General features: G+C 44.4%; 1 protein-coding gene across 1 annotated transcript in view; it reads left to right on the top strand.

Moving 5' to 3' along the window:
• The window catches only part of Nsf (N-ethylmaleimide sensitive factor, vesicle fusing ATPase), a 129,447-nt gene that overhangs the window by 74,876 nt on the left and 29,430 nt on the right, over positions 1 to 25,141 (top strand). The window contains exons 10-15 of the mRNA NM_021748.2: positions 6,571 to 6,736; positions 7,210 to 7,284; positions 7,553 to 7,740; positions 15,825 to 15,920; positions 16,598 to 16,754; positions 19,781 to 19,914. Of these exons, the coding sequence (NP_068516.2) occupies positions 6,571 to 6,736; positions 7,210 to 7,284; positions 7,553 to 7,740; positions 15,825 to 15,920; positions 16,598 to 16,754; positions 19,781 to 19,914 (816 nt within the window). The remainder of the gene's footprint in view (positions 1 to 6,570; positions 6,737 to 7,209; positions 7,285 to 7,552; positions 7,741 to 15,824; positions 15,921 to 16,597; positions 16,755 to 19,780; positions 19,915 to 25,141) is intronic.

Here is a 25,141-nt window from a genome sequence, read left to right as displayed (position 1 = left end):
TTTTCCTTTTTTCGTTGGAAACTTAAGGAAAAGCACAAGGCAGCAGTCACTATAGTTAGTTTTAACTGCTAAAAGAAACAAACAAACAAAAAAAAAAACTAAAAGAGTCTAATGGACCCCGATAGTTACACTCTAAACAGAGATGAGTTGAAGCACTGTCTAGAGAGACAGCTCATAAAAGCTCACTTGTGCGTTTCCATATAGCTGCAGAGACAGCCCTGGTACTGTCTTTAAACTCAGTTTAAACATGGTACCACTAATGATAAAACTGCACTGGCAAAGAATTCTAGATAGATCTTAGTCATACCCGGCCTCTTCTGCCACATCCAGACATGACTTGATATACCCAGCTAATGACCCCATGGAGGGTAATGTTAGTTACATAATCAAGAGAAGGCCCCCCTCTGTGACTCCGGACACTCCTGGCCAACAGAGATGAGTACCTCCATATAGGTCAACCAGATAAATTTAGAACCGCCACTCTCGAAGGCTGTTGCCGGGTGTTCAGTAGCATCAGCCCTGTTTCTATGGGAAAGATGGCAAATGGTAGAAGCAGGGCCAGGAGCCAGCAAGTTTGAAGAGGGTTGCACTGTGGGAAGCCATGTTAATTGATGTCTCGGTTATATTCATCCGTGAACCTGACCCCTAACTCACTATTCTATGAGCTTGCCTTGAACTGACACTCTGTGAAACTTGATGTTATTGCACTGACTGGGTGGGGAGAGGGAGCTGATGGCAGGCAGGACACAAGGTCTCAAAGGCTCTGCCAAGGCCTGGATCGTGTTGACATGACATGTGACATGACCCCTGTGGTCATTTTGCAGAACATTTTGCGTTTAGCCATCTTGGGCATCCTTCTTGACTTGGTGGGCGTCAGGGTTAGATGTTGATGGAAATTGTGGTACCACACGGCTCAGGACTAGAGTAGACTGGCCTCGTAGAGATCTGCCTGCTTCTGCCTCCCATGCTCAGCCATGCTATGAATGAATTCCTTTTGAAAATGTGAAATCCTACAGTTTCCCAGTCACAAACAACAGTGTCCTGGTTTTTACACTGAGTTAATTATACCTCTGTGAAGTGCTCTCTGGAAAAGTGAAGCTTGAAGTTCCAGTTTTTCTGTGGGTTGGCCAGTGAACAGTTTTTGGCATGGGATTTTATTGTTTTACAAATCAAAGTATCATTTATCATTAGATACATGGATAATGTATAATCAGTATATATAGTGACACTGAGAAATGAAAATGAAAATCTTTAGACTTTAACTTGGTTTTTACAATATTTATCGGAGGAGAATAGTTTTAAGTGATGTTTAAAGAAAAAACAAAGCTTAAATTCCAAAAACATTGAAGGACCCCTGGGTATCATGCCACTATAGAATGGTGTAAAAGAACAAGTAGCTCTTTACAGGAGAACAGGAGCATCCTAAGGTACACACACCATACCCCATACTCGACCTCTGACCCCTGGCATGCACATCGCACCAACCGTGACCTCTAGCATGCATATCATGCACAGGCACGCTCACAAACATGCTCCTCATATACATACCAAGGAAGAAAGAAAACAAATCCAAGCATTAATTAGAGTTAGATTAAATCTGTAAATAAAGTAACTTCGGAAATACTAACATTACATCCCAACTTTAGTGGTAGTTCCACAAATTCATCAAAGTATATGCCGGGGGCTGGAGAGATGGCTCAGCGGTTAAGAGCACTGACTGCTCTTCCAGAGGTCCTGAGTTCAAATCCCAGCAACCACATGGTGGCTCACAACCATCTGTAACAAGATCTGATGCCCTCTTCTGGTGTGTCTGAAGACAGTGACAGTGTACTCATCATATATATAAAATGAATAAATAAAAAAAAATCTTTAAAAAAAAAAGTATATGCCGGGAAAGAAAAAAGTCAAAATTGCTGTATACTCATCCAACAGGTAAAGTGCCCTAGGAGCATTTGACGCTCTATTTTAAGGTCTTTAAAATATCCAGTATACCTTTTTTTTTTTTTTTTTTTTTTTGGTTCTTTTTTTCGGAGCTGGGGACCGAACCCAGGGCCTTGCGCTTCCTAGGTAAGCGCTCTACCACTGAGCTAAATCCCCAGCCCCTCCAGTATACCTTTTAACCTAACAGTTGTGTCTAGGAAGTAATTATGTATTTTGTCAAGGATTTAGGTGAAAAATTTTCATTGCAGCCAAATGTATAATTAGAAATATATAATTATAAATAATTAAATATCTAACAGAAAGGAATTAGAGTACGGGGATTGAGAGAGCTACTAATAACCATATTGTAGTTCTGGAAGAGGAAATAAGATAATAACTAAACTGGAAAGGCAAGCCGGCGAGGATACTGCAGAGGAATTTGTGGGATTCCATTTTAGTTGGTTGCCTCTAACGTTTATGAGCTCTTTCTGTTTTTCCATATTTTTTCCAGATTTCTTCTAATTATGTTAATTTGCAATTAGGATGGGAGATTTTGGAGTACCCAGCCCTAAAAGCCCTTAATCAAACCCCTCACCTCAGGTGTCAGGGAGCTATAGGCAGAAAGGCAGAAAGATTGTAGAGCCAGAGGTAGCGCATGATTCCAAGGGAACCTCTTTCAGACAGAGACCATGGCAGCATACACAGGACCTACTCAAGCTCAAACCAGACAAAACTGCAATCGGGAGAGAAGAGAGTGGCCACGGAGCCCCGCCCCTAAACGAGAAGCTATTGCAGTTGATAGCAGATGGGAAGGAGTGCGTCGGTTTTCTGTGGTGGACTGTCTGTCGCTGGACGTAGCAGCCACACTGCACAGTGGCCATGCAGAGGAGTGGTTAGTGTAACATGAAATGGATCTCATGGCTTGTTTTTGGGTCTTATTTTGTGTGAATATGTCGTTTTTGCCTTATTGGGTTTGTTGTTGTTGCTGGATCATTTGACTTGTCTTTGTTTTGAGAGAGAGAGAGAGAGAAGGTGAAGTTGGATGGTTAGGGAGGTGGAGAGGATCTGGGTGGAATTGGGGGAGGGGAAGAACATGTTCAAACTATTTTACAGGAAGACAGTTTTAATAAATAAAATCAAAATATTTCACTTTCAAACAACTAAAAACAAAAACAAGTATTTGAGCTTCTTTCAAAGAACAGTAAGTGTTCAAGAGAAGACAAGGTGTGATGAGCTCCCGTTTTCTTAATGTTTTCATTGATTATTTGGAAATTTCACATAATGCGCCCCAGTCACATTCACTTCCCAGTCCTCCCAGGTCCTCCCTTCCACCAGAAGCCACCTACTGTAAAGAGCTGCATACATTTCAACATCCTTATGACAGTTTTCCAGAGTTCTCTTCCATGACTTCCTGTCTAGGCTGTTTCTTTTTCGGGAGGAGAGGTGGTGGTGTGTTGTGGTAAAAATAAAAAGAGGATGGAACTGGTTCCTGTGCGTAGTTCCGGCTCCAGCAGGCCGTTGGAACTAGTGCTAATTAATTCAGCAGCTCCACACTGCCCCGGAAGTACTTTCTGACCCAGGCAGGTCACTGCCACACTAGTTTCATACAGAGACTATCCTATCTCTTACAGTGGACTCTGTCCACAATCCCCCTGGTGCCAGTGGTGGCTACGCTCTTGTAACTCTCTGTCACTGCTGTCCACATTCCCCCCTGGTGCCAGTGGTGGCTACGCTCTTGTCACTCTCTGTCTGTCACTGCTGTTTACATTCCCAACTTCCGCCCCTAATAGTTATGTAAACTCCCAACAACCCCTTAAAACCAAGGCTCAACAAACTATAACCCAGCAGTCAGATTATATGTTAAATTCTCAATCCATAATACATCCGCACAATAAACTTACAACCAATTGATAAGGATGTAAACCACCCACCTAGATAAGATAAATTTTCCCACAGAAATCCGTCTGAGCTACCTTGGCAATTCAGGACCACGTAGGTCTGGGTCATTCTCAGTTTCCATCTCGATTCTCCTTCCTTCTCTCCCACAAAAACCTTGTCCCTGCCTTATTTTTTTACTGTCTAATCATGACCTTGACCTAACTGGTGCCAGCCCACACCTGCATATTGACATCAACCTACAGAGGAGGAGAAGGAAAAGAGGTTGTCACAGAAGCCTTCTATGCCTCTCATTCTCACCTGTGAGGCTGCAGTCATTGACACCAATGAAAAGAAGCTTTCTTACCCTTTATAGTCAGCAGCAGCAAGGATCATAGACTTCCACATGGTTTCTGGCTACAGCACAGACCACAGAAATCCCAATGGCCTTTGGTGGTAACATGGTCCATGGGCATCAACACATCACCCAGCAGTAGCAGCAGCAGGAGCAAGGCCATCAACATGGCCTCGTGTAGCAGCACAGGCCACACGTAGAAACATGGCCTTCAGTGATGACACAAACCATGGGCATCAACATGGCCCCTAGCAGGGGCACAGACCACGGACGTGAACAGGGATACAGATGACCACGCAGACCACGGTCATTCCCACAGCTTTCAACGGTAGTGTGAACCATGGACGTCAACATTGCCCTTGGCTGCAGTACGGTCTATGGACACCATCATGGCTCTTGGCAGAGGCACAGGCCACAGACATCCACATGGGCTCCAGCAGCAACACCGACCACAGATACTTACATAGCCTGTGATGGCGGCATGAGTCACAGACATCCTATGGCTTCAGAGGGCAGCACAAACCACGGGTGTCCCCACGGACTTCAGTGGTGCCACAGCTGCCCATGTCGCTTCCATACCCTTTGTCACTGAGTCTATGGTTTAGCTGTCCTCCCCTGCACACGGGGCTCTGCTCCACCATTTTTCCTCCCAGTTTCATGAGTCCACCTCCCCTGCTGCCTGGTCTGCCCTCAGAGCCTCCGTGGGTCTCTCAGGCTCTCCAGAGGGACTCCAGTCCCATCACAGCCCCCCTTCAGGCTTTCATCCTCGGTGGTGAGAACGTGCTCCCCGATCCGGTTCCGCAGCACTGGCTCCTCCACATGCTCCAGCAGCTCGGCTCGTAGATAGAGAAGCTGTTGGTGTGGACTGACTTGAAGCTGGATCTGGGTCAGGGCGGCAGCTGAGTTGGTCAAGCTGTGAGCAGGGCTCTTCCTGTGCAGTGGGTCTTCAAGTTCCCAGGACTCACTTGGTGAAAGGAGAGACCCAACGCCCACAAGTTGTCCTCTGACCTCCACATGTGAACCCTGGCTCTCAGACATATGTACATACACACACCATAAATAACTGTAAAATTAAAATAGAAATATTGTCATATTAATAGCATTTACCTTTGGTAAGACTACATCCCTTAATTTAATTTACTATTTGGGTTTGTGTGCATGTATGTGTGTGGAGATCGGGGGACTGATCTTTTTGGGAGCCACCTTCTATCATAGATTCCAGGGATCTAACTCAGGTCCCCAGGCTTGATCTATTTATATCCCTAAACCTCCCTTTTAAAGTTGCGTATGTATGCACGTGTGTATTTGTGTGTGTAAAAGTATCTGAATGACTGTGGATATGTGTGGACTATGACGTGTGTGTGTGTGTGTGTGGAAGTTAAAGGGAAATCTGTGGGAATCAGTTCTTATACTCTGTGAGTCCTGGGTATTGAACTCAGGTCATTGGGCTTGGTGGCAAGTGGCTTTACCCGCTGAGCCAATTCAGTGGCCCATTTCACCTCTTTGAAAGATCATATTGTTATAGGTCAGGTGTGCTTGCACACATCTTTTTTTTTTTTTTTTCTTTTCTTTTTTCGGAGCTGGGGACCGAACCCAGGGCCTTGCGTTTGCTAGGCAAGCACTCTACCACTGAGCTAAATCCCCAACCCCACACACATCTTTTATCCCAGTGTTCAGGTCTGTTTCAGGCCAGCCAAGGCTACATAGAAAAGCTGTCTCAAACAACGTGCACACACACACACACACTCACACACACACACATTCACACCTCACATGCACACACACACACACACACACACACACACACACACTCAGAGATTAGTGAATTCTAACCTAATCCTTAGGTTCGCCATGTTCATCACTTAATTTGTATTATTTACATATTTTCCTAATTAGGTTATGTTCAATCTCTTCTGTTTTATTATTCCTTGTTTCGTCTTTGTGTTAAACATAGAAAGTAAAAGAATCATGATCGACATCAATTAAGTCTATATTTCACGACAGTAGAGAGGACTTTGATCATCCCCCAAGTGAAGAACTGTTGCATGTTTGACGCGTCAGTTACCTTATCTGATTGTCACATGCTATGGGCACACATTGCAATGTTACTGCACCCCATAGTAACCATGTGGTTATGGTCTCAGGTTCTCTAGCTCATTCCCTCTGCTCCCTCATGGGAAGCATAATTACTAAATATAAATTGCTAAGAAGCCCGTGTGAACTTACTGAATTATTAGCTGTCCTGCAATTCTGATATCTTTGAGAGGGCAACATCCACGATTTGATTTCCACTCATCTACATTTATTAATCAAAATGCAGCAAAGCCAACCTGTCGAGTGCTTCGTTCTGCATTTCTCGGTTAGTTTGTTTATTGATGTGTCCAGGTTGTGATTTCTAACCGGATCTCCTTGCCTCCTAGCTCGGTGCCAACAGCGGCCTGCACATCATCATCTTTGATGAAATCGACGCCATCTGCAAGCAGAGAGGGAGCATGGCCGGCAGCACCGGGGTGCACGACACTGTGGTCAACCAGCTGCTGTCCAAGATCGATGGCGTCGAGCAGCTGAACAACATCCTCGTTATTGGTATGTCTGAAGTAAAGGATGCACCTCGACGATGCAGGCTTGCCTGCAGCTGGGCCTCGGGGCCAAGCTGCTTTCTCCCACAATGTTTTTACCGTTGCACATTCTGAGCTGCTGCATTAGGATGCTTTTTAAAAAGGAAAACGTTACCGTTACCGCTTCTTGTGGACATCAAAATTGCTACATACAGAAGAGGGGAGGCCGGGAGCTGGGAAGACCCTTCCGCTCTCTTTCAGCCATGTATTTGCTGCTTAAGTTTGCTTTTTAAATAGAGATTTCACTGCAAACTCGTTCCTTGTTTCCTACTAGGTAAAATACACATGCCGTTCTTAGTTCAGTGCTGCTGCTTTGTGTTTGACTTTTGTAATAAGTCCTTAATGAGGTCGCTGTGTTTTGCAGAGAGTGGAAGTATGTTTTAATCTCACTTTTGAACTCTGATCATTTATTTGCTCACCGCTCTTAATATCTGCATTCAGGAATGACCAATCGACCAGATTTGATTGATGAGGCTCTCCTTCGACCTGGAAGACTGGAAGTTAAGATGGAGATAGGTAAGTAAACTAGGTCTCAGATTGCATACATGTGCATGTGCGTACAGACTTGTGTGTACATTTTCGTGTGTGCTTGCACCGGTGCTTATGTGCCTATGTGTCCATGCACACGTGTTTTCGCATGTGGCTTTATTGATGAGAGCAACCTCATATTCAGTAATGTTCACTGCCAGCTGTCTACAGCTGGACCACCTCGAAGGAAAGCTCTGGGACTGTGACCTCCAAAGGACTCCAAAGACTAGGGAAATGTCTGCTTCTGTCTCACCAGGCTTACCAGATGAGAAGGGCCGACTGCAGATCCTTCACATCCACACAGCAAGGATGCGAGGGCACCAGCTACTGTCTGCGGATGTGGACATCAAGGAACTGGCTGTGGAGACTAAGAATTTCAGTGGCGCCGAGCTGGAGGGCCTGGTGCGAGCAGCGCAGTCCACAGCCATGAACAGACACATAAAGGTCAGGAAACTCAATGGACAGACAGACAAGAACACATGGCCTGTGTGGGCCATGCCCCCCGTTCTTTACCACATATGCCAGGGAGAGTAAGCTGGCTTTTGATGGTGAGGAGGGGGAATGTCTCCTCAGGGTGACCACCAGCTTACTTGCCTTTGGTCGCTACCGCCTGGCAGGTGTGGTTTTGAAGATTGTTGTTTTTGACTTTTGCATGGCCTTAACTTACAAGAAGCTGAGTCTTTCTCATCATGCAGCAAATACTGGATAGCTGCTACTAGTTTTGGGCTAGACATGAAGATGAATCGACCTTTTCCCTCAAGGGATTCAGAGTCAGGAAAATGGACTAGTACAAAGTGTTGGGGGGATGGGGCTCTGATTTTCTTGTTTATCTGTCTTTGTGCCACTGAGGACTAAACTCACAGCCTTAATGCATGTTTTGCAAGTACTCTACCACTGGGCTACAGACCTATCCATTTTGACTATTTTTTATATTGGGCTTACTAATTTGCACAACAGGCCTTGAACTTGCTATGTATTGCAGGTAAGCTTTGAGCTGGTAATGCTCCTGCCTCAGATTCCTGTGTAGCTGGAGCCATCATGCTTGGCTTAGTACAATCATATAATATGTATTATGGTAAGAATACTTTCGAGAGGCCTTTGATTTGGATCGGTGAAGTTTGGTGCAGGTGCTTCTCATGCTGCACTTGTCCCTATAATTCTGTAGCTGCAGACTTCCATCTCATCCCTGACAGTGCCAGTCTTCTAACTTTCTGACTCATATATAGTAATTCTACTTGGGTGTTTTCTCAGAACCCAAATTTAAGATCCAACAAACCACCTCCTCTCTTGCTCCTTTTTCTTTTATGCCAGCCTCTCATGTTAAGATTTCAGAGTCATCTCTGCCGCATACCTCTGTGTCCTATGTCAGGTCCCAGAGCAGTGCTTTTCTACTGTCATGGCTGCCACCTACCTCCTGTGCACTAACTATCCTTTGCTTAAACCTTTCCTGATTCTCCCTTTCATAACACTGTGCTGTCTTCCTTCCTGAAGTAGTCACACAGCGTGTGGGAAACCTCTGGCTGACTTTGACTCCAGAAAGCTTATCAGGCCAGTGTGGTGCTCACTGTGGATAAAGGTACATTGTTGCTGTGAAATTATAAAAATTGTTGTCTTTTACCCCGCACTAGGTCCAGCACTGCAGTGCCCCAAGATATCTGGTAGATATCTTCATTTTAGTCAGCAAAGCATCTCACCCGCTCTGCTCCAGCCCATATCACACTGCTGATGGCTTCTCTCTGAGCCTGGCAGCAGTCTCTCTACCCATCTAGTTCCCAAGGCAGGTTGCCACCATGCCAGAAACACACATCCCAATTCCGTGGAGGCCTAGTGTCTCTGGCCACCACATACTCTCTTAAACTTAAATCACCACATAAAAAAACAGAACACAATAACCCCTGATCCAATTGATAAGATATAATTGCCCACCTAAACATACAAAGCCCTGTACACATGCATCCCTTAAGAACATTCATAACAACCTGTAAATGTGCAGAGAGGAATCTTAACATCAACCTCCATGTTCTCTCTGAGACTTCTCCTCTTCCAGTCTCTTCCTCTCTAAAACTTTTCTCCCAACCATTCTTCCTCCTCATTCAGTGACAGGCCTCGTTCTGTCTTGTAGCTGCCTTCACCTGTATGACATCCTGCAGTACATAGTGTGCAAGCCTTATGACCTGAGTTGATCACCAGACCCATGTGAAGGCAGAAGGTGAAAACCAACTCCACAAAATCCATATGCACTGTCACACATGCCGCCCTCCCCATCACACACACACTAACAAATAATAAATTCTGAAACAATATAAAAACACCAAGCAGTGGTGGCACATAACTTTAATCCCAGCAATTGAGAAGCAGAGACAGACAGAGGCATCTTCCAGAGGTTGTGAGTAGCTCTCAGCGTGTAAAAGGGACATCATCAGAGGCACAGGGACACAGACAGAGGTGGGCTAGAGTAACTTCACATTGCTTCACTGTGGACATTAGAGGTGCGGTGCTAGAGAGGCAGTGTTGGGGAAAGCCAGGAGACCAAAGCTGAGGGTGAGCGCAGAGCTTTTTATTCTCTGCGGAGAAGTGCACTCTTTCCTGTGAGAGGTGTTAAACCCTCGGGGAGTTTTGAGAATAGTAGTGACATAGTGTTAAACAGAAGATCTCTCTGGCAGCTGTGCTAAGTGAGTGTGGGGTTGGTGACACGGGACAAGACAAGGGGGACGTTTCTGACAGATCAGGCAGGAAGTAACAGCCTGGGGTTGAGCATGTCTTCATTATTTGGGGGCTTCCTGTCATTGGTTCTAGACTATACTTGATCAGACCCAGCCAACCACTAGTTCTTCTGGCTAAGTTAAAGTTGTTCATTTACCACTGTGCGAGTGAGAGAGGGAGAGGTTTGGAGTGTACACACGCGTCAGGGCACTTGTGTGAGGTCAAAGGGCAACCTTGCAGAAATTGGTTTTCTTCCACCTTCGTGTGGGCTCAAGGAGTCTTATAGTCCCCAGGCCTCACGTCATGCACCTTTACCGGAGCCATCAGCCCAAGAGGTGGATCCCTAATCAAACTCGCCATGTTCCGAATTTCCCTACATAGCTGCTATAACTCTTTTAGCCCATTTTCCCCAAAGGTTTTCTAAACAGTAAAGATAAGAAGAGAATATAGTTAGTGTTGGACCCTGGGTAAGATGAGTCCATTCATCTATGAAGGACCTGTTTGATTTTCTTTTTTTTCCATTTTCCTTCCTTGACATAAACAGTGTTAATAAGGGGCCAGTGAGACGACTCAGTTGGTAAAGGTGCTTGCGGCCAAGCCTAACATTCTGAGTTCTACCCCAGGGCTCACCTGGTAGAAGGAAAGAAAGAATTCTTCTAAGTTGTCCTGTGACCTCCACATGCACATATTATCAGGAATGCCCCAACCCACATATACAACATCCTGCTCACAGACACGCACACAAACACACATTTTTAAATATTATTTATTTAATGTGTATGAGAACACTGTAGCTGTCTTCAGACACCAGAAGAGGGCATCGGATCCCATTACAGATGGCTGTGAGCCACCATGTGGTTGCTGGGAATTGAACTCAGGACCTCTGGAAGAGCAGTCAGTGTTCTTAACCTCTGAGCCACTTCTTCAGCCCCAACACACAACATTTTTATTGTTATTATTAGAAATAGAGTTTTTCCGTGCAGCTCTAGCTCTCCTGGAACTCACTCTAGACTAGGCTGGCCTCTAACTCAGAGATCTACCTGCCTCCCCCTCCCTGGAATTGGAGGCATGTGCCACTGCCACCCAGCATACGAATAATAAATTTAAGAAATAGGATTTAAAAGTTGGTTAGAGGGCTGGAGAGATGGCCTCTTCTGGTGTGTCTAAAGACAGCTACTTACATATAATAAATAAATAAGTCTTTTTTAAAAAAGTTTTTCTTTTAAAAGTTGGTTAGAACTTTAAAAGACAATACTTGCAAGGCATCATTATATTCTGTCTTCAGGGTACCAAAAAATGTTGGTTTTATTTCTATTTCCTTCTCAAAACATTTGGGCCAAAGCAAAGACTAAGCTGTGTCGGCAAGAGGGACCTTCCTGGTGGAAAGTGGTTCTAGTTCCTGTAACAAGCAGGTAGTCATGAGCTGCCTGGTGTTTGCGTCGTTGTACTTGAACCTGTGCTCTTGGTCAGCTACACCTCGTGTGACATTTGGTTGTTTTTGTGTTGAGAGGGATTTCTACTTCAGGTAGAGAAGATTCATAGCTCAGATTTCCTCCCTGATCTGTGTTGGTGAGCTTCAGTAAAATTACTTCTTTTCGGAAGACCTTTTGGCTGATTAAAGTCGTCCTCCCCTTAATTTCAGAGGAATGATGAGAGCCCGGAAAGGTCAGGCTTCGAAGGTTATGAAGCGTAAGGGTGACCACTGATATTTGCTGGTGTTGAAATACGAGTTATGAGTGTGTGTCTAAGCTGCAGGGTGCCGCTGTTCCCGTATTGATCAGCTGGCAGAAATAAAAGCAGAAAATAGCTGGTTAGCTCAACCAAATGGAGGAAAAGGTCTTTTGAATGATCAGAAGTTCAGAATTGTTGATTTTTTAAAATAAAATTGTATCGACATTGATTAAGTAGTTGTTGTTAGCCAGGGAAAATGCAACAGTTATTCTAATGAGCAAGGAGAAGCAATCTAGCACCAGAATATTATTTACAGCCAAGTAACTTTAATAACTAATTCTTGGACAGTCTATTCTCCCCCCTCAACTTGTAGCCATTTTAATTCATGCATAGCCTTTTGTTGTTGACTCGGGGTCGTCTGTGTAGCCCTGTCTTCATGGAGTAGTCCAGACTAGCCTGGAACTCTCTCCTCCCACTCCAGCCGCCCAAGTTCTGGGATTACACGTAATAAGCTACAATATCTGACTTTAATATTTTTTTAATGAAATTGACATATGAAACAGTTAGGCACGTTATAGGCTAGATTCTAATCCATGAGTGCAATGTGTGATGAGCGGATTAGATTAAATGTCATACTCCTGCTCAGGGTTTGGGGACGTCCGGCACCTCTGCACTAGCAGTTTTGAAACAAGCACTTCTGCCACCAGCCTTGGTAAGCATCCTAACCACCTCTCACACATCCTTTCCGTGGAAGCCCTTGGTAATCCAGTGTCTGTTTCTAGGCCAGGTGGCAGTAGAGCAGACTGGCGTCAAACTCTAGAGCCTCCTTCCTGCCTCAGTCTCCTTAGTTGCTAGATCCCTGGGGGTTGTGCCCTTAGGAATACCTGGGTCTTGTTTTCTGGGGCTCTGTTAGTGCACAAGAGAGGATTCTTAGAAAAGCAAGCTCTCCAGCTTCCTGCTTGGAGATGGGAACGTTTCCTCCAACACATCCTTACTCCAAGGCCCTTGCCAGGGCCTACACCAGGCCGTTTAGGCTTTCAGCATCCTGAACTGAGATCGGTAACATCTTCTCCTCATAAAGCCAGTCTGCATCAGGTATTAAGGATTCAGCGATGCCAGACATTTAGGGAAAATGAGGAAAGCTCTAAGAGCCCTCCCTCTGTCTCCAGAGCTGACCAGTATTTGGGATACACCTATATTGTCGGCTTTCTCCAAATTTACATCCGTAGACGCACATACTTTTATGAGATTGGTATTTTTCATATTCCAGTATATCTTAGACACCATATCATGTCAGTACTGAAAGGCTCCTACATTATTGAATTGTTTAGTACCGATGCACAAGTAGTCTAGAACACTGCCCCATAAAATGCAAGACAGGCAAACTGGGCATGGTAGTCAAGAAGACTGAGATGGGAGAGGGGAAGGACATACACCTTTAATCCCAGAATATGGGAGACAGAGGTAGGCAGACCTCTAGAGTTTGAGGTCAGCCTGGACTACAGAGTGGGTTCCAGGATAGCCAGGGCTACACAGTGAAACCCTGTCTCAAAAAAGAACAAAACAAAAAAGTGAAGTCCACTCTGGGCCAGGAATGTAAGGCGGCCAGCACAAGCCGTGAGGCCAGGAACATGGACATTTTATTTCATGCTCTGTTTTTAGGTTTGGGGCACTGGATAATATAATGAATGAATGTGCTGGTGATTGACTTACACTGAATGAGTTCTGGTTGTTGTTATTTTTAAACGCGGTTGGGACTGTGTTTACCCATGCCTCCTTGTATAATAAGACGTTTTCTGGAATGTTTGTGTTTGTGTTTGTGAACACTGCTTTCAGTGTTCCCTGGGTTCTAGAACGGTCACCCCAATTCTACTCCAGGTTTGCAGGTTTGTGTCTGTGTCTCAGAAAGGCTCAGGGACTTGGTTGCCCCTTTGATGTACAGCGGGTTTGCACCAGGGTGTCTAGACAGCCTGGGTTTCTGTCTATTGATCCCGATGAGCACGCGCTGAACGGCAGAGGCACACCTCTCTTCAGTCTGGAGGGTCTCCCCTCCCCCCTATCTCGGCTTCTGTATTCCTGAGTCTTTCTGTGGCCCTCCGCTCCTCAGGTTGGAGGCAGGTTTCCATCCTTCTCACTGCTGCTGCCACGTGTTGGGGTTTGGAACTGAAAAGGAGATGAATGCATGTGTTCCTGTTTGCCGTCTTGATCCACTTTCCCGACATAGTTCTTTTCATCCCTCAAGGCTGAATTTCTCTTTTTAAATGTCTTTTTTTTTACTCCCTTGTCTCAGCAGTCTGTTCCTAAAGGAACATGACTCATATTTTATAACACCCGTGGAAGGTTGATCTGTGCCTCACATAGTTTTGTTTTATAGTCACTTTTTTTTAAGATGTCTTTTAAAAAAAAAAAACCCATGATATTGATTTTAAAATGATGAAACTTGCTTGCTGTGTGCTATTGGGAGTGAGCCCAATCACATTAAAAAGAAAAAACTATGTTGCTATCTTAATCACTCATCAGGTCCAGGCAGCTCCAGGTGCTGAGAGAGGCCTGGACGCTCCTCCAGATGTGCAAGTGTCAGCTCCAGGTGCGGTGAGCAGACTATTTGGAGCTCACGTAGGCTCTGGAGTCCAAATCTAAGTTTTAGGTTCTTACTCTCCTAGAGTAACTCATGTTTCTTAATTGCAACTCAGTGCCAGAATCATCAGTAGTACTTTCTAACACTAGAGGCGCCCAGGCCCTCCACTGCACTGTTCAACAACCTGCAAGGTAGGACTGGCCTCTGCAAGTCGGGAAGGGCTCTAGAGGGCATCCCGATGTGCATCCAATGTTGGACACCACCATCCCCGAGTATCTCTTTGTTGTGTTAAAATAGATGTAACCTTAACCGCTCAATTGTACATTTAAGTGAGGTTAAACGCATTTATAATGTGCAACAGCCATCCCTACTTCAGACCTCTTTTCATCTTGTAAGTCTGAAACTCTGTATCCATTTAAAAAGTAACCCTCTATTCTCATCTCCTCCCACCCCAGGATAGCCACTGCTGTACTTTCCATAAGACTCTGAGAACCCTAAAGATGTCATCAAGTGGGGTAATGCGGTGTTTGTCTTTTTGTGACTGGCTTGCCCCTATCAACAATGTCTTCAAGGTCATCCATGAGGTGTGATACCCAGATTTCCTTCTTTCTAAGGGTGGCCACACTGTGGCTGTGTCCATTTCCCTGTCGGTAGACAACTGGGTTCCTTCCTCACCTTTGCTGCCTTGTTCTATGCTCTTGTGAACATAGCTGTAAAATTCCTAAGACCCAGTTTTCGATCCCTGGGATGGATATCAAAGGAGATGTTGTTAGATCATAAGGTAATCTGGTTTTCTGTCTTTTCTTTTTCTGAGACAGGGTTTTTCTGTGTACCCTCTGCTGTCCTAGAACTCCCTCTGTAGATCAGGCTGGCCTTGGACTCCGAGATCACCTGCCCTTACCTCCCTAGTGCTGGGATTAAAAAGATACACCAACATGGCAGCCTTAGTCCTAGTTTTCTTCCTGTGAGAACTCTCGAAGTTTACATCCCTACCAACAGCCCAAGAGTCCTGGTTTCTCTAAATCTATGCCATTGCTTATTTTCTGAGTTTTTTGTTCAGTTGGGGTTTTTTGTTTGTTTTGTTTTGTCATAGCTGCTCTTTAAGTGCAAGGTGAAATTTCATTGTGTTTTTGGTTATTTGGGAGTTTTGAAACGGGGTGTTGATGTGTATCCTATACTGGCCCTGAACTTGCCACCTTCGTGCCTCCGCCTCCTGAGCACTGGCCTGCACCACCACACTTGGCTTTGAAGTTCTCTGAGAATTAGTGATGTTGGCCATCTTTTCCTGTGCTCTTGGGCATTCACAGCATGTCTGGAAAAGTTCTGCAGGACACTCTGATGCTGGCCAACGTTGGACACCGCTGTCTCCATTCCTTGGAGAAATGTCTGTTCAAGTACCTAGTTCTTGTTGCTGGGCTCTGGAAGCTCTATATATTCTAGCCATTAATCCCGTTAACATATGATTTGCAGACATCTGAGATCTGACATATGAAAATATCCCTTTTACTCTTCTGTTCTTAGGCTGGGAATACTGCTAAGGTCTCTTCAACTCTCTGTCTTGTTTAATTTCTTTCAGGCCAGCACAAAAGTGGAAGTAGACATGGAGAAGGCAGAGAGCCTGCAGGTGACAAGAGGGGACTTCCTCGCTTCCCTGGAGAATGATATCAAACCGGTGAGTGTGCAAGTCAAGTGGGGTGTGGGCCCACAGAGCAGTGCCTGCTGTTATCCTGGAGGGAAAGCACCGTCAGCCTCCTGACCTATGGCCTGCCACCTGTGCTTTCATAACCCGAGAGAATCTTACTGTAGACACATCAGTGTTCCACTGACGGCTGGTCTTTGATCAATATTTACCCAAATACTTCCTATGGATGAGACTTACGGTCAGCTTTGAGACTTTCTGGTTTTTGTCTTTCTGGGTTTTGTTTGCTTGTTTGTTTCCAAGACAGGGTTTCTCTGGGTTGCCCCGGATATCCTGGGACTCGCTCTGCAGATCAGGCTGGCCGCCACCTCAGATCACCCTGCCTCTGCCTCCACAAAGCAGTGCTATTTCCACAGGCCGCCTGAGCTCGCTACCACTGAGCTGCATCTCAGCCCCCAGCCTGGTTCTTCTCCACAGTCTTCGTAGAGTTATATCTGATTTTATTGCCATTTTTTACCCAAGTCTTTGGGGAATGAGACAGTTTTTTACTTCTTAGTCAGAAATCACTTAATTCAAAATGTCTTTGAAGAGGCCATGACAAAGAATGGGTTGTGTGACTCAAATAACACAGTGATGGAGACATCGAAATGAGATAGTCTAGTTTCAATACCGATGACGAAAATGCTTCAGACTGCGCTTTACCTCGATAGGCATTCGGCACAAACCAAGAGGACTATGCAAGTTACATTATGAATGGAATCATCAAGTGGGGTGACCCCGTGACCCGAGTCCTCGACGACGGAGAGCTGCTGGTCCAGCAAACTAAAAACAGTGACCGCACACCGCTGGTTAGCGTCCTTCTGGAAGGTAAGAATGAGGCAATCGCCTTACAGGCTTAGAAAATGCAGAAGGGGAAACATTTGTCTTTAAAAGCTATGTAGTATGTTTCAGAGAGGTAAATGCTTTTTAGCTCTGAACTTTGTGATCTGCAAGTTACAGCCTAGCCTGTGTACCTATGTTAGGACAGATTAAAATTAGGGGAGTAGAATGTCTCTGACACGTGACAGCAACTAGTTTTCTTATAGGAATGTATTTCTCTAGTACCTAATACATGGATACTGTACAGCTCTGTGCACAAACTATTGATGTGGATGCAGAGACATCCAGGTGTCAGTCTAGTCATAGAAAAGACTTTTAAAGAAGTCCTTCTGGGCAGTGGTGCTGCACACCTTTAATCCCAGCATTGGGAGGCAGAGGCAGGTGGATCTCTGAGTTTGAGGCCAGCCTGGTCTTCACTGTGAGTTCCATGATGGCTAGGGCTACACAAAGAAAACCCTGTCTTGAAAAAAATAAAAACAAGCAAGCAAAAATTCCTAATTTTCGCATGCACACAATAAAGATGTGTGTGGGTGCCAGTCAGTTTGCCCAGGAATGGTCAGAGAGAACTGGGGGTGATGCTTAATTCAGGCCTCAAAGGACCAGTTCAGACTTTATCAAGTAGATAAGGGAAGGACATTCCATTCACAACTGGTTAGCCTAACATTAGTATGACAGCAGAGAAGTTCAGGGGAGCCCAGCTCCCTTAAGGTCTAGAGGTTCTAGGCTCTAAGAGGAGCATGTTCTAAGGTTCTAAGAGGAGCATGTTCTAAGGTTCTAAGAGGAGCATGTTCTAAGGTTCTAAGGCTCTAAGAGGAGCATGTTAAGCCAAGAGCCAAAGGAGGAGTGGAAGCTAGCCAGGCCAAAAGAATTGAGAAGGCTGTTCTGTGAAAAGGGAAGGAGCATGTGAACAGTCCCTTGGCAGGAACGACCTACGAACAGAAAGATGAGTGATGAAGTCAAACGGAGGAGCTAGCGAAATGGCTTAGAGGGCAAAAGTGCTTGCCCTGCAAGTTTGGTGTCCCCAAAGCTCACAAAGCTGTCCTCTGAACTCCATAGGCACACCACAGCACATACAACATAATGATAAATAATAATCATAAAGGTGAAGTGGACAGGAGCCAGCTCTAGAACAAGCCTTCTAGCGAAAAGGCCTGTGCTGTAGAGGGCTAGGGATGTAACTCCCTAATTGCCCATACTCTATTAGCGCTCCACAGGCACTGGCCCACCTAATCCTCATGTCAGGCCTGGGACTGCAGACACTGTTTGTTTGGGGGTTTGGTGGTGGTGGTGGTGGTTGTTGTTGTCGTCGTTACTAGTTTCTAGATGGCTGTCCTGGAACTCCCGTAGACCAGGCTGGCCTCGATCCACCTGCCTCTGCCTTCCACGTGCTGGGTTAAAGGTGCATGCCATCACACCCAGCCATAGATACTGTCTCTATTCCTGTGTCATACACAGGGAACCAAAAGCTTAGGAACATTGGTTAGATTAAATATTGGCAGAGAGCCGAAGAGGTGGCTCAGGAGTTAAGAGCGCTTTCTGCTTTTACAGACAACCTGAGTTCACTTCCCAACCCTGTTTGAGGCAGCTCCATGTGAGCTGGTAACTCCAGCTCCAGGGGATCTCACACCCCCTTCTGGCCTTTTCTGACTCATTGCACACACAGAGAGACACCTGTAAAACACACACACACACACACACACACACAGAGAGAGAGAGAGAGAGAGAGAGAGAGAGAGAGAGAGAGAGAGATTTTTAAAAAGAAATCTCTTAGAAATAAAAAGATAAATATGAGTAAAAGCATCAAACACGACTCCCAGCCTGGTAAATGGGGCTGTTTATCGGAGATCACTGGGAGGGAAACAGAAATTAGGAAGGAAGATCACGAACTCACTTCTGAACAGTTAAATTGCAAGTTCCTGTAGGATAATGAGATTAGAAATGGCGACCAGTGTGTTTGATTGGCAGGTCTGAAGCTCACAGAAGCAGGCTGGCTGCCCCAGATCAGGATCTGCCCCAGCAGTTCCAGGAGCAGAAGCAGTCCTTTAGAGAAAGGATACGGCTGAGATACAGATGGGGCCTGGAACTTTTATCTGAGACTCGTTAATAGTTCAGGACTAAATAGAGCAGGAAAAAAAGACAAGGGCACCTAGGCAGGAATAACGAAGGGGAGGAGGAAGTGAGAGAGCAGCTGTCAGGCAGCCAAGAGAGGCACATCAGGACAGAGGAGTTGCATCAAAAGCCCCAGAAAAATACCTGTGGAGTTTGGGGACCTCGATGGGAGCCTGCCCAGTGTGGGTGGAAGTGAAATGCTACAGTTGGGTAAGAGTAGGTGACAGATGCGAGGTCCAGCAGCCAGGGAGCTATCTCGCTTTAAAGGGAAAAAAGAGGAACTGTCACTAATGTCCCATTTCAGAGGGGATGGCAAGGAAGGATGGACTGGTTATGACTGGGAGGAGGGGTTTGCCTTCAAATACACAGGATGGGGGTTGTCTAAGTGCAGGTGACTTTGTGGATTTGATTGCCTCTGTAAAAATGCACGAGTCTTCAGCACTACGGCCTTATGACACCTTTGCTTCAGATAAAGCACTTTGTCCCTGCCCCCAGTGTCATCTCCTTAAAAAAAACAACTGTATTTTTGTTGTTGTTGTTGTTACCAAAAGGAAAAAGAAAACAGATTTGTTAGAATTAGTGATGCACGTCCTGATATGCATTTGTATAACTTTTCTTTCTTTCCAGAAGCAAACTCCTTGTGTCCCTGCTTAGTCAGAAGGTTGGGAGATTAGGGGCCTCTGAGAAAGCAGGAAGGCACGCATTTCACCATACTTTTGAGAAATGCTAATCAGTTCATTAAGTTTAGTTGCTAATAAATAAAAGGAAACATGTCTGTTGTGAAACTGTCAGGAAATGTTAATGAGCAACTAGTCGAGACCTCGGTACCTGTGGATAAAAGTTTGAACTTGTTTGATTCCCTCTGCTCAGGTTGGCTTTCTTCCTCTGCCTGTCTTTTTATGCAGGCCCTCCTCACAGCGGGAAGACTGCCCTCGCTGCAAAGATTGCCGAGGAATCAAACTTCCCCTTCATCAAGATCTGCTCCCCCGATAAGATGATTGGGTTCTCTGAGACAGCCAAGTGTCAGGCCATGAAGAAGGTATCAAGATTTTGATGTTATTTTACTTTCTAGTCTCAGATGAGTGTGCATGTTATGTGTGCCTATGTACACACGCGTTCAAAGCTGTGGCAATTCTCTTCTCAAATAGAACTAATTATCACCAGAATCTGAGAGCAGGCAGTGGCTATTTCAGATTCTAAAACTTTGTGAATGCATTTTCGTCGAGAATTTCTTTGCCTTCCAGATGTTACTGTCTTAGTACATATCATTATTAATTTTCACTTCTTCTTGTTGTTGTCTTTCGAGGCAGGGTTTCTCCATGAACCCCTTGCTGTCCTGGAACTCTCTCTAGAGCAGGCTGGTCTCAAATTCACAGAGATCTGTCTACTTCAGCCTCCCGAGTGCTGGGATGAAAGGCGCCACCACCACCACCACCTGGCTCAATTTTCACTTCTTGTGGGCATCAGTTTGATTAAAGAAAGATGACTTGAGAGGGTCATGAAGAATGGAACAAATTCTTTATCAATGTACAAACCACACACAGTCTATTAAGTTGACTGTAGTTTGGAAGAGAACAAATTCAAATATGGAAGCTTTTCCCAAGAAGCCCCTCATTTGTGTATAAAGCAGAACCTCCTTACGTCTGATGCCTGATCACCCCTCTCTCTCCCTTTAGAGTGTTTGTTACCTCTGAGCCATTAGCCCGTGACACAGAGTAGCATTGCGCCTGTCTGTCCCACCTCACTCGCATCCTGGCAAGTGCTAAGTGAGCCTTCTGCTTCACAGTCAGAGATGAGAACACGGTGGTGAGGCTTTCCCTCAGGAGCCAGTGCTGATGGTGACTCTGATTTTGCAGACTCTTCCCTGGTTGCTTTGTTGTTCCATTGAAGTGAGCCTGGCAAGTACTCAGCCTCTGAACTCTTCTCCAGCCTTCTCCTCCCACCCTTTCGGGCGGGCGTGTGTTTTCCCTCCACAGGCAGCCCCCAAGCTACCAGTGTTGAAACGTCAACCCTTGGAATCTGCAGTCGCTGAACTTCATACCCTAAGGAGAAGCGGGCTATATTTTCATTGCTTTAAACCATCTACTCCCATACCTGTTCAAAAATTAGGGGTGTGTGCAGACAGCAGAGGACTCCATTGCTTTCCAGCCGCTGCCAGCTCCTCCCTCAGGACGGCTCTGAGATGTGGGTGGATGGCCCTTGTTTTTCTATAAAGTTTTTTTTTAATGTACTTTAGGCTTCTGCAGATCAAAGCCACCTTGCTGAGTGGGAGATAGTATCATTTTTATTATTTTAATCTCTTGCAAATTGACTTGAAGGGGGGGAAGGTAATATGTGCTGATTTTAGAGGCTTAAATGGTTAAATTAATGACTTAATAACTTATGATTTAATCTTTAAATTGCTGAAGCCTTTCAAGGTAGAGTTTTAGATGAGCAGAATATTAGGAATATAAAACTAAGCGTCCGTCCCAGCTTACTCCACATCGTTCTGATTCATGATTCGCCATCCGCACGATTCGTGTACACTTAAAATTAAAAAAACTCCAGCAGATTAATAATAACTGCATTAGAATTTTTGTTTCCCTTGGAGTGGGGGAAATATTTCCTGTAACTAAACTTTAGGAACAGCGAAAATAACGAAACGTAGGTGTCTTAGGAACATATAATATTAGAAATATCACAAAACTTTGCCAGAAAACCGTTTTCACATTTTTACCTAATGGCAGGCCGACTAATGCCTGAGGGCTCACACTCAGGTTGACTTTTAAAATGAGATGTAAACACCATTCTCCAGTCCTTTGAGCTGCCTCCCTCCACACTTTGTGTCCCCCCAATTTTAATGTGAGGATGGAGGAGGGGGTGTTTTAACTTTCAGACCACAAGTAATTTGTAATGCTTTGTTCTGAAACAAAACAGTTCTTTCCTTTATGTGTCCTCTCTCCATGCAGCTTTTCTTAAAAACAAACATAGTAGAGGGGGCTGGAGAGATGGCTCAGTGGTTATGAGCACTGCCTGCTCTTCCAGAGGCCCCGGGTTCGATTCCCAGCGTCCACATGGCAGCTCACAACCGTCTGTAACTCCAAGATCTTACACCCTCACACAAACCTCCATGCGGGCAAAACAACAATGCACATTTTTTTAAAAAACATGATAGAGAAAAACGAAATGACAGGAGGTTAAAATGGTAAAGTAGTCTGCATCTGCACTGTACTTGTGTCCTCTATTGAGGCTTGCCATCCATACACACACTCACACACTGTGATGAAGAGCACATTGGAAATACTACCCAAGATATACTGATTAAAGATACACCTTTAATCCCAGAACGCAGGAGGCAAAGGCAGGTGAATCTCTGTGATCTAGGGACCAGCCTGGTCTAAATAGAGTTCCAGGCCAGCCTGGTCTATATAGTGAGATCTTGTCTCAAAAAAAAGAAAACCATGAATGAATGAATGAATGAATGAATGAATGAATGAATGAAACATAACTACGGCTTTCCTTAGTATTAATGGCTGAGTAATGTGCATTTAAACAGTTCCTCTGAGAAGTTAAGAGAGCACACTCTTCTTGCAGAGGAGCTAAGCCTCAGGCTCCAGCTTTAGGGGGGACCTGATGCTTCTGTCTTCCACAGGCACCTCCACTCACTTACCCAGACATATATACGTAATTTAAAAGCAATACGAATATTTTTTTAAATCACTTTTGGTTTTTTCAGTTATAAATAGTATTCTATAGAATTACCAAACTTGAGAAATTACTGTTCCATGTTTTTATTAGATTTTTCTTAGTTTGATTTAACATCACATGACTGAGTACTTTGGTTTGAATGCAAATGGAACCAAATTTGAATCTCATTTCTGTCACACTTATGGTCTCTTGTTACCTCGAGTAAATTATTTTTTTTCTAGAATCCTTTAAGCCGTTGGTTTTTATGAAGGGTAATGTTTGTTTAGAGCTTGAATCCCAGCACTCTGTAGGCTGAGGCAGGAGAATCGCCGTGTAGAGATAGTGCGTGAACTAAATGAGATGGTAATTTATGTAAAGTAAAATAGCATTTCTGGGACAGAAGATGCACTTCAGTATGGCGGCAAACTTTACTTACTATTCTACGGTTCCTCCTTATCTCTTTAGGGTTAGTCTTCAGGACTCAGATGGCTAACGTCCATTACTACTTTTATTATAAATCTTAATTTTTCAGATTATAATAACCGTATACCATTTCCCCCACTATTTCCTCCCTCCAACCCTTCTTATATGCTCGCTCGCTCTCTCTCTCTCGCTCTCTCTCTCTCTCTCTCTCTCTCTCACACACACACACACACACACACACACACACACACACACACACACGGCTTCTTTTTCTTTCATTGTTGGTATGTGTATGAATCCCTATATATTCCTAAATATGGAACAACCAGTTGGTGTGTGCTCTTCCGGGGAAGAGCATTCCTTAGCTCTCCTTGTCTAAGGGCTGAGCCCTGTGAGCTTCCCCTTCCACTCGAGTGTGTCTGTTGCTGCCAACCTTGTTCAGATCATGTTTAGACAGCCATGTTGGTGAGGTTTCATGGATTTAGCTTCTCTGACATTTCTAGGAGACACATTTTTTTCTAGGGGGGTGAAAAACTTTGTGAAGACTTTTTTTTTTTTTTCGTAGCTGGGGACCGAACCCAGGGCCTTGCACTTTGCTAGGCAAGCGCTCTACCACTGAGCTAAATCCCCAACCCTGTGAAGATTTGTTTTATGCCTAGTCTTATCAAATCTTTTATTTAAAGATATTTTCCGGGGCTGGGGATTTAGCTCAGTGGTAGAGCGCTTACCTAGGAAGCGCAAGGCCCTGGGTTCAGTCCCCAGCTCCGAAAAAAAGAACCCCAAAAAAAAAAAAAAAAAAAAAAAAAAAAGATATTTTCCATGGCCCATCCCTTCAGAACGTTCTGCTAATTTACACTTAAAAAGAATGAGTTTGTCTGCACCTCTGCCCCAACTTAATGTTATTAAATATTTCTCTTCCGGTTTGTTTGGTAAATCGTTGGCACTCAGCTGTTTCTTTAGTTACATTCTAATGGTTGTCTTAATGACTCTGACAGAGGACCTGTTTAGCACATGCAAGGCCTGGTGCTCCATCTCTAGTGGAGTGTGTGTGTGTGTGTGTGTGTGTGTGTGTGTGTGTGTGTGTGTGAGTGTGTGTGTGTCCCCATGTGCACACATGTGTGTCCCCAAATGTTTTATAGTTATAATAGTTTATAAGCTCAGACATAACCTAAGTTAACGTCATTAAATAGTCTGAATTAGTTTGTCCAATATCTTTATTATCATTTATTACTTGGATCCACTAGCAGATAGTTTCTATGAGGAAAGAGGACCATAATCATGCTATTGCTTTCTCCTCAAAATGAATGCAAAAATACATGAAAATAGATTATCCTCTATTAATTTAAATTTCACTGTGTACTTCTGTTACCTTCTTCACTAAATCCTTTCTGCATGGATAGACTCAACACTGTCAAAGCATTTATGAAGTGTTATCCTTTTGTTCTGGGGGCTGGGGGAGTGCCATATGCTCCACTAAGATATTTGAAATATTTATAGAGATTTCTCTTCTCTCCTATTTTATGTTTGCTTCCCAAACTTGATTCTGTTCTAAATTTTTCATCCTTGTATTCGTTCTTTTTGCATGTATCTTGCAAAAATCTATTTTGCTGGCTGTTAATGACATCGAATGAAAGAACATAGCAATAGAATTTGATTTCACCTCATCACCTAGTCATGATACTTCTAATATAAAACACGCAAGCCAGATATCACTAAATTTTTTTAAACAAAAATAATGTTTATGGACCCTTTATTAATAACAGGATACTTTTTATTTTCAAAGGTTTGAAAATGAACAGAAGAAAATTTCCTTCCCACTAGCTTTGCGAGAAAGAAATAATCTTCTGTGAATATCCTGCTGTAAATCCACTGCAAACTGTAGTCTGCACAGAACAGCCCTGGTGCTAATCCTCCTCTCCTCACGCTTTAGTCCTTACAAAGAGCAAAGCTGGAAACTGGATCCTCTGACAGCAGTTACTAAGCAACAGAATTTGGATGTTTTGGGTTGACATCCTAATATATCATGGAGCTGATTCAGTGGGGCTGCTGAGCGTGTATGAGTTGAGCCATGGGGTGCTCCAGAAGTATCCAAGGGTCCCAGTGGCCACCCTCTGGCTTTTGGTGAACACACTGTCTCTTGCCGAGTATAAGAGGAAGAGCAGAGCTTTGAGGCCTTG

Source organism: Rattus norvegicus, chromosome 10 (assembly GCF_036323735.1).
Source record: "Rattus norvegicus strain BN/NHsdMcwi chromosome 10, GRCr8, whole genome shotgun sequence".
Lineage (NCBI taxonomy): Eukaryota > Metazoa > Chordata > Mammalia > Rodentia > Muridae > Rattus > Rattus norvegicus.
Note: the sequence above shows the minus strand (reverse complement) of the source record. Positions and strands in the feature narration are given on the sequence as shown.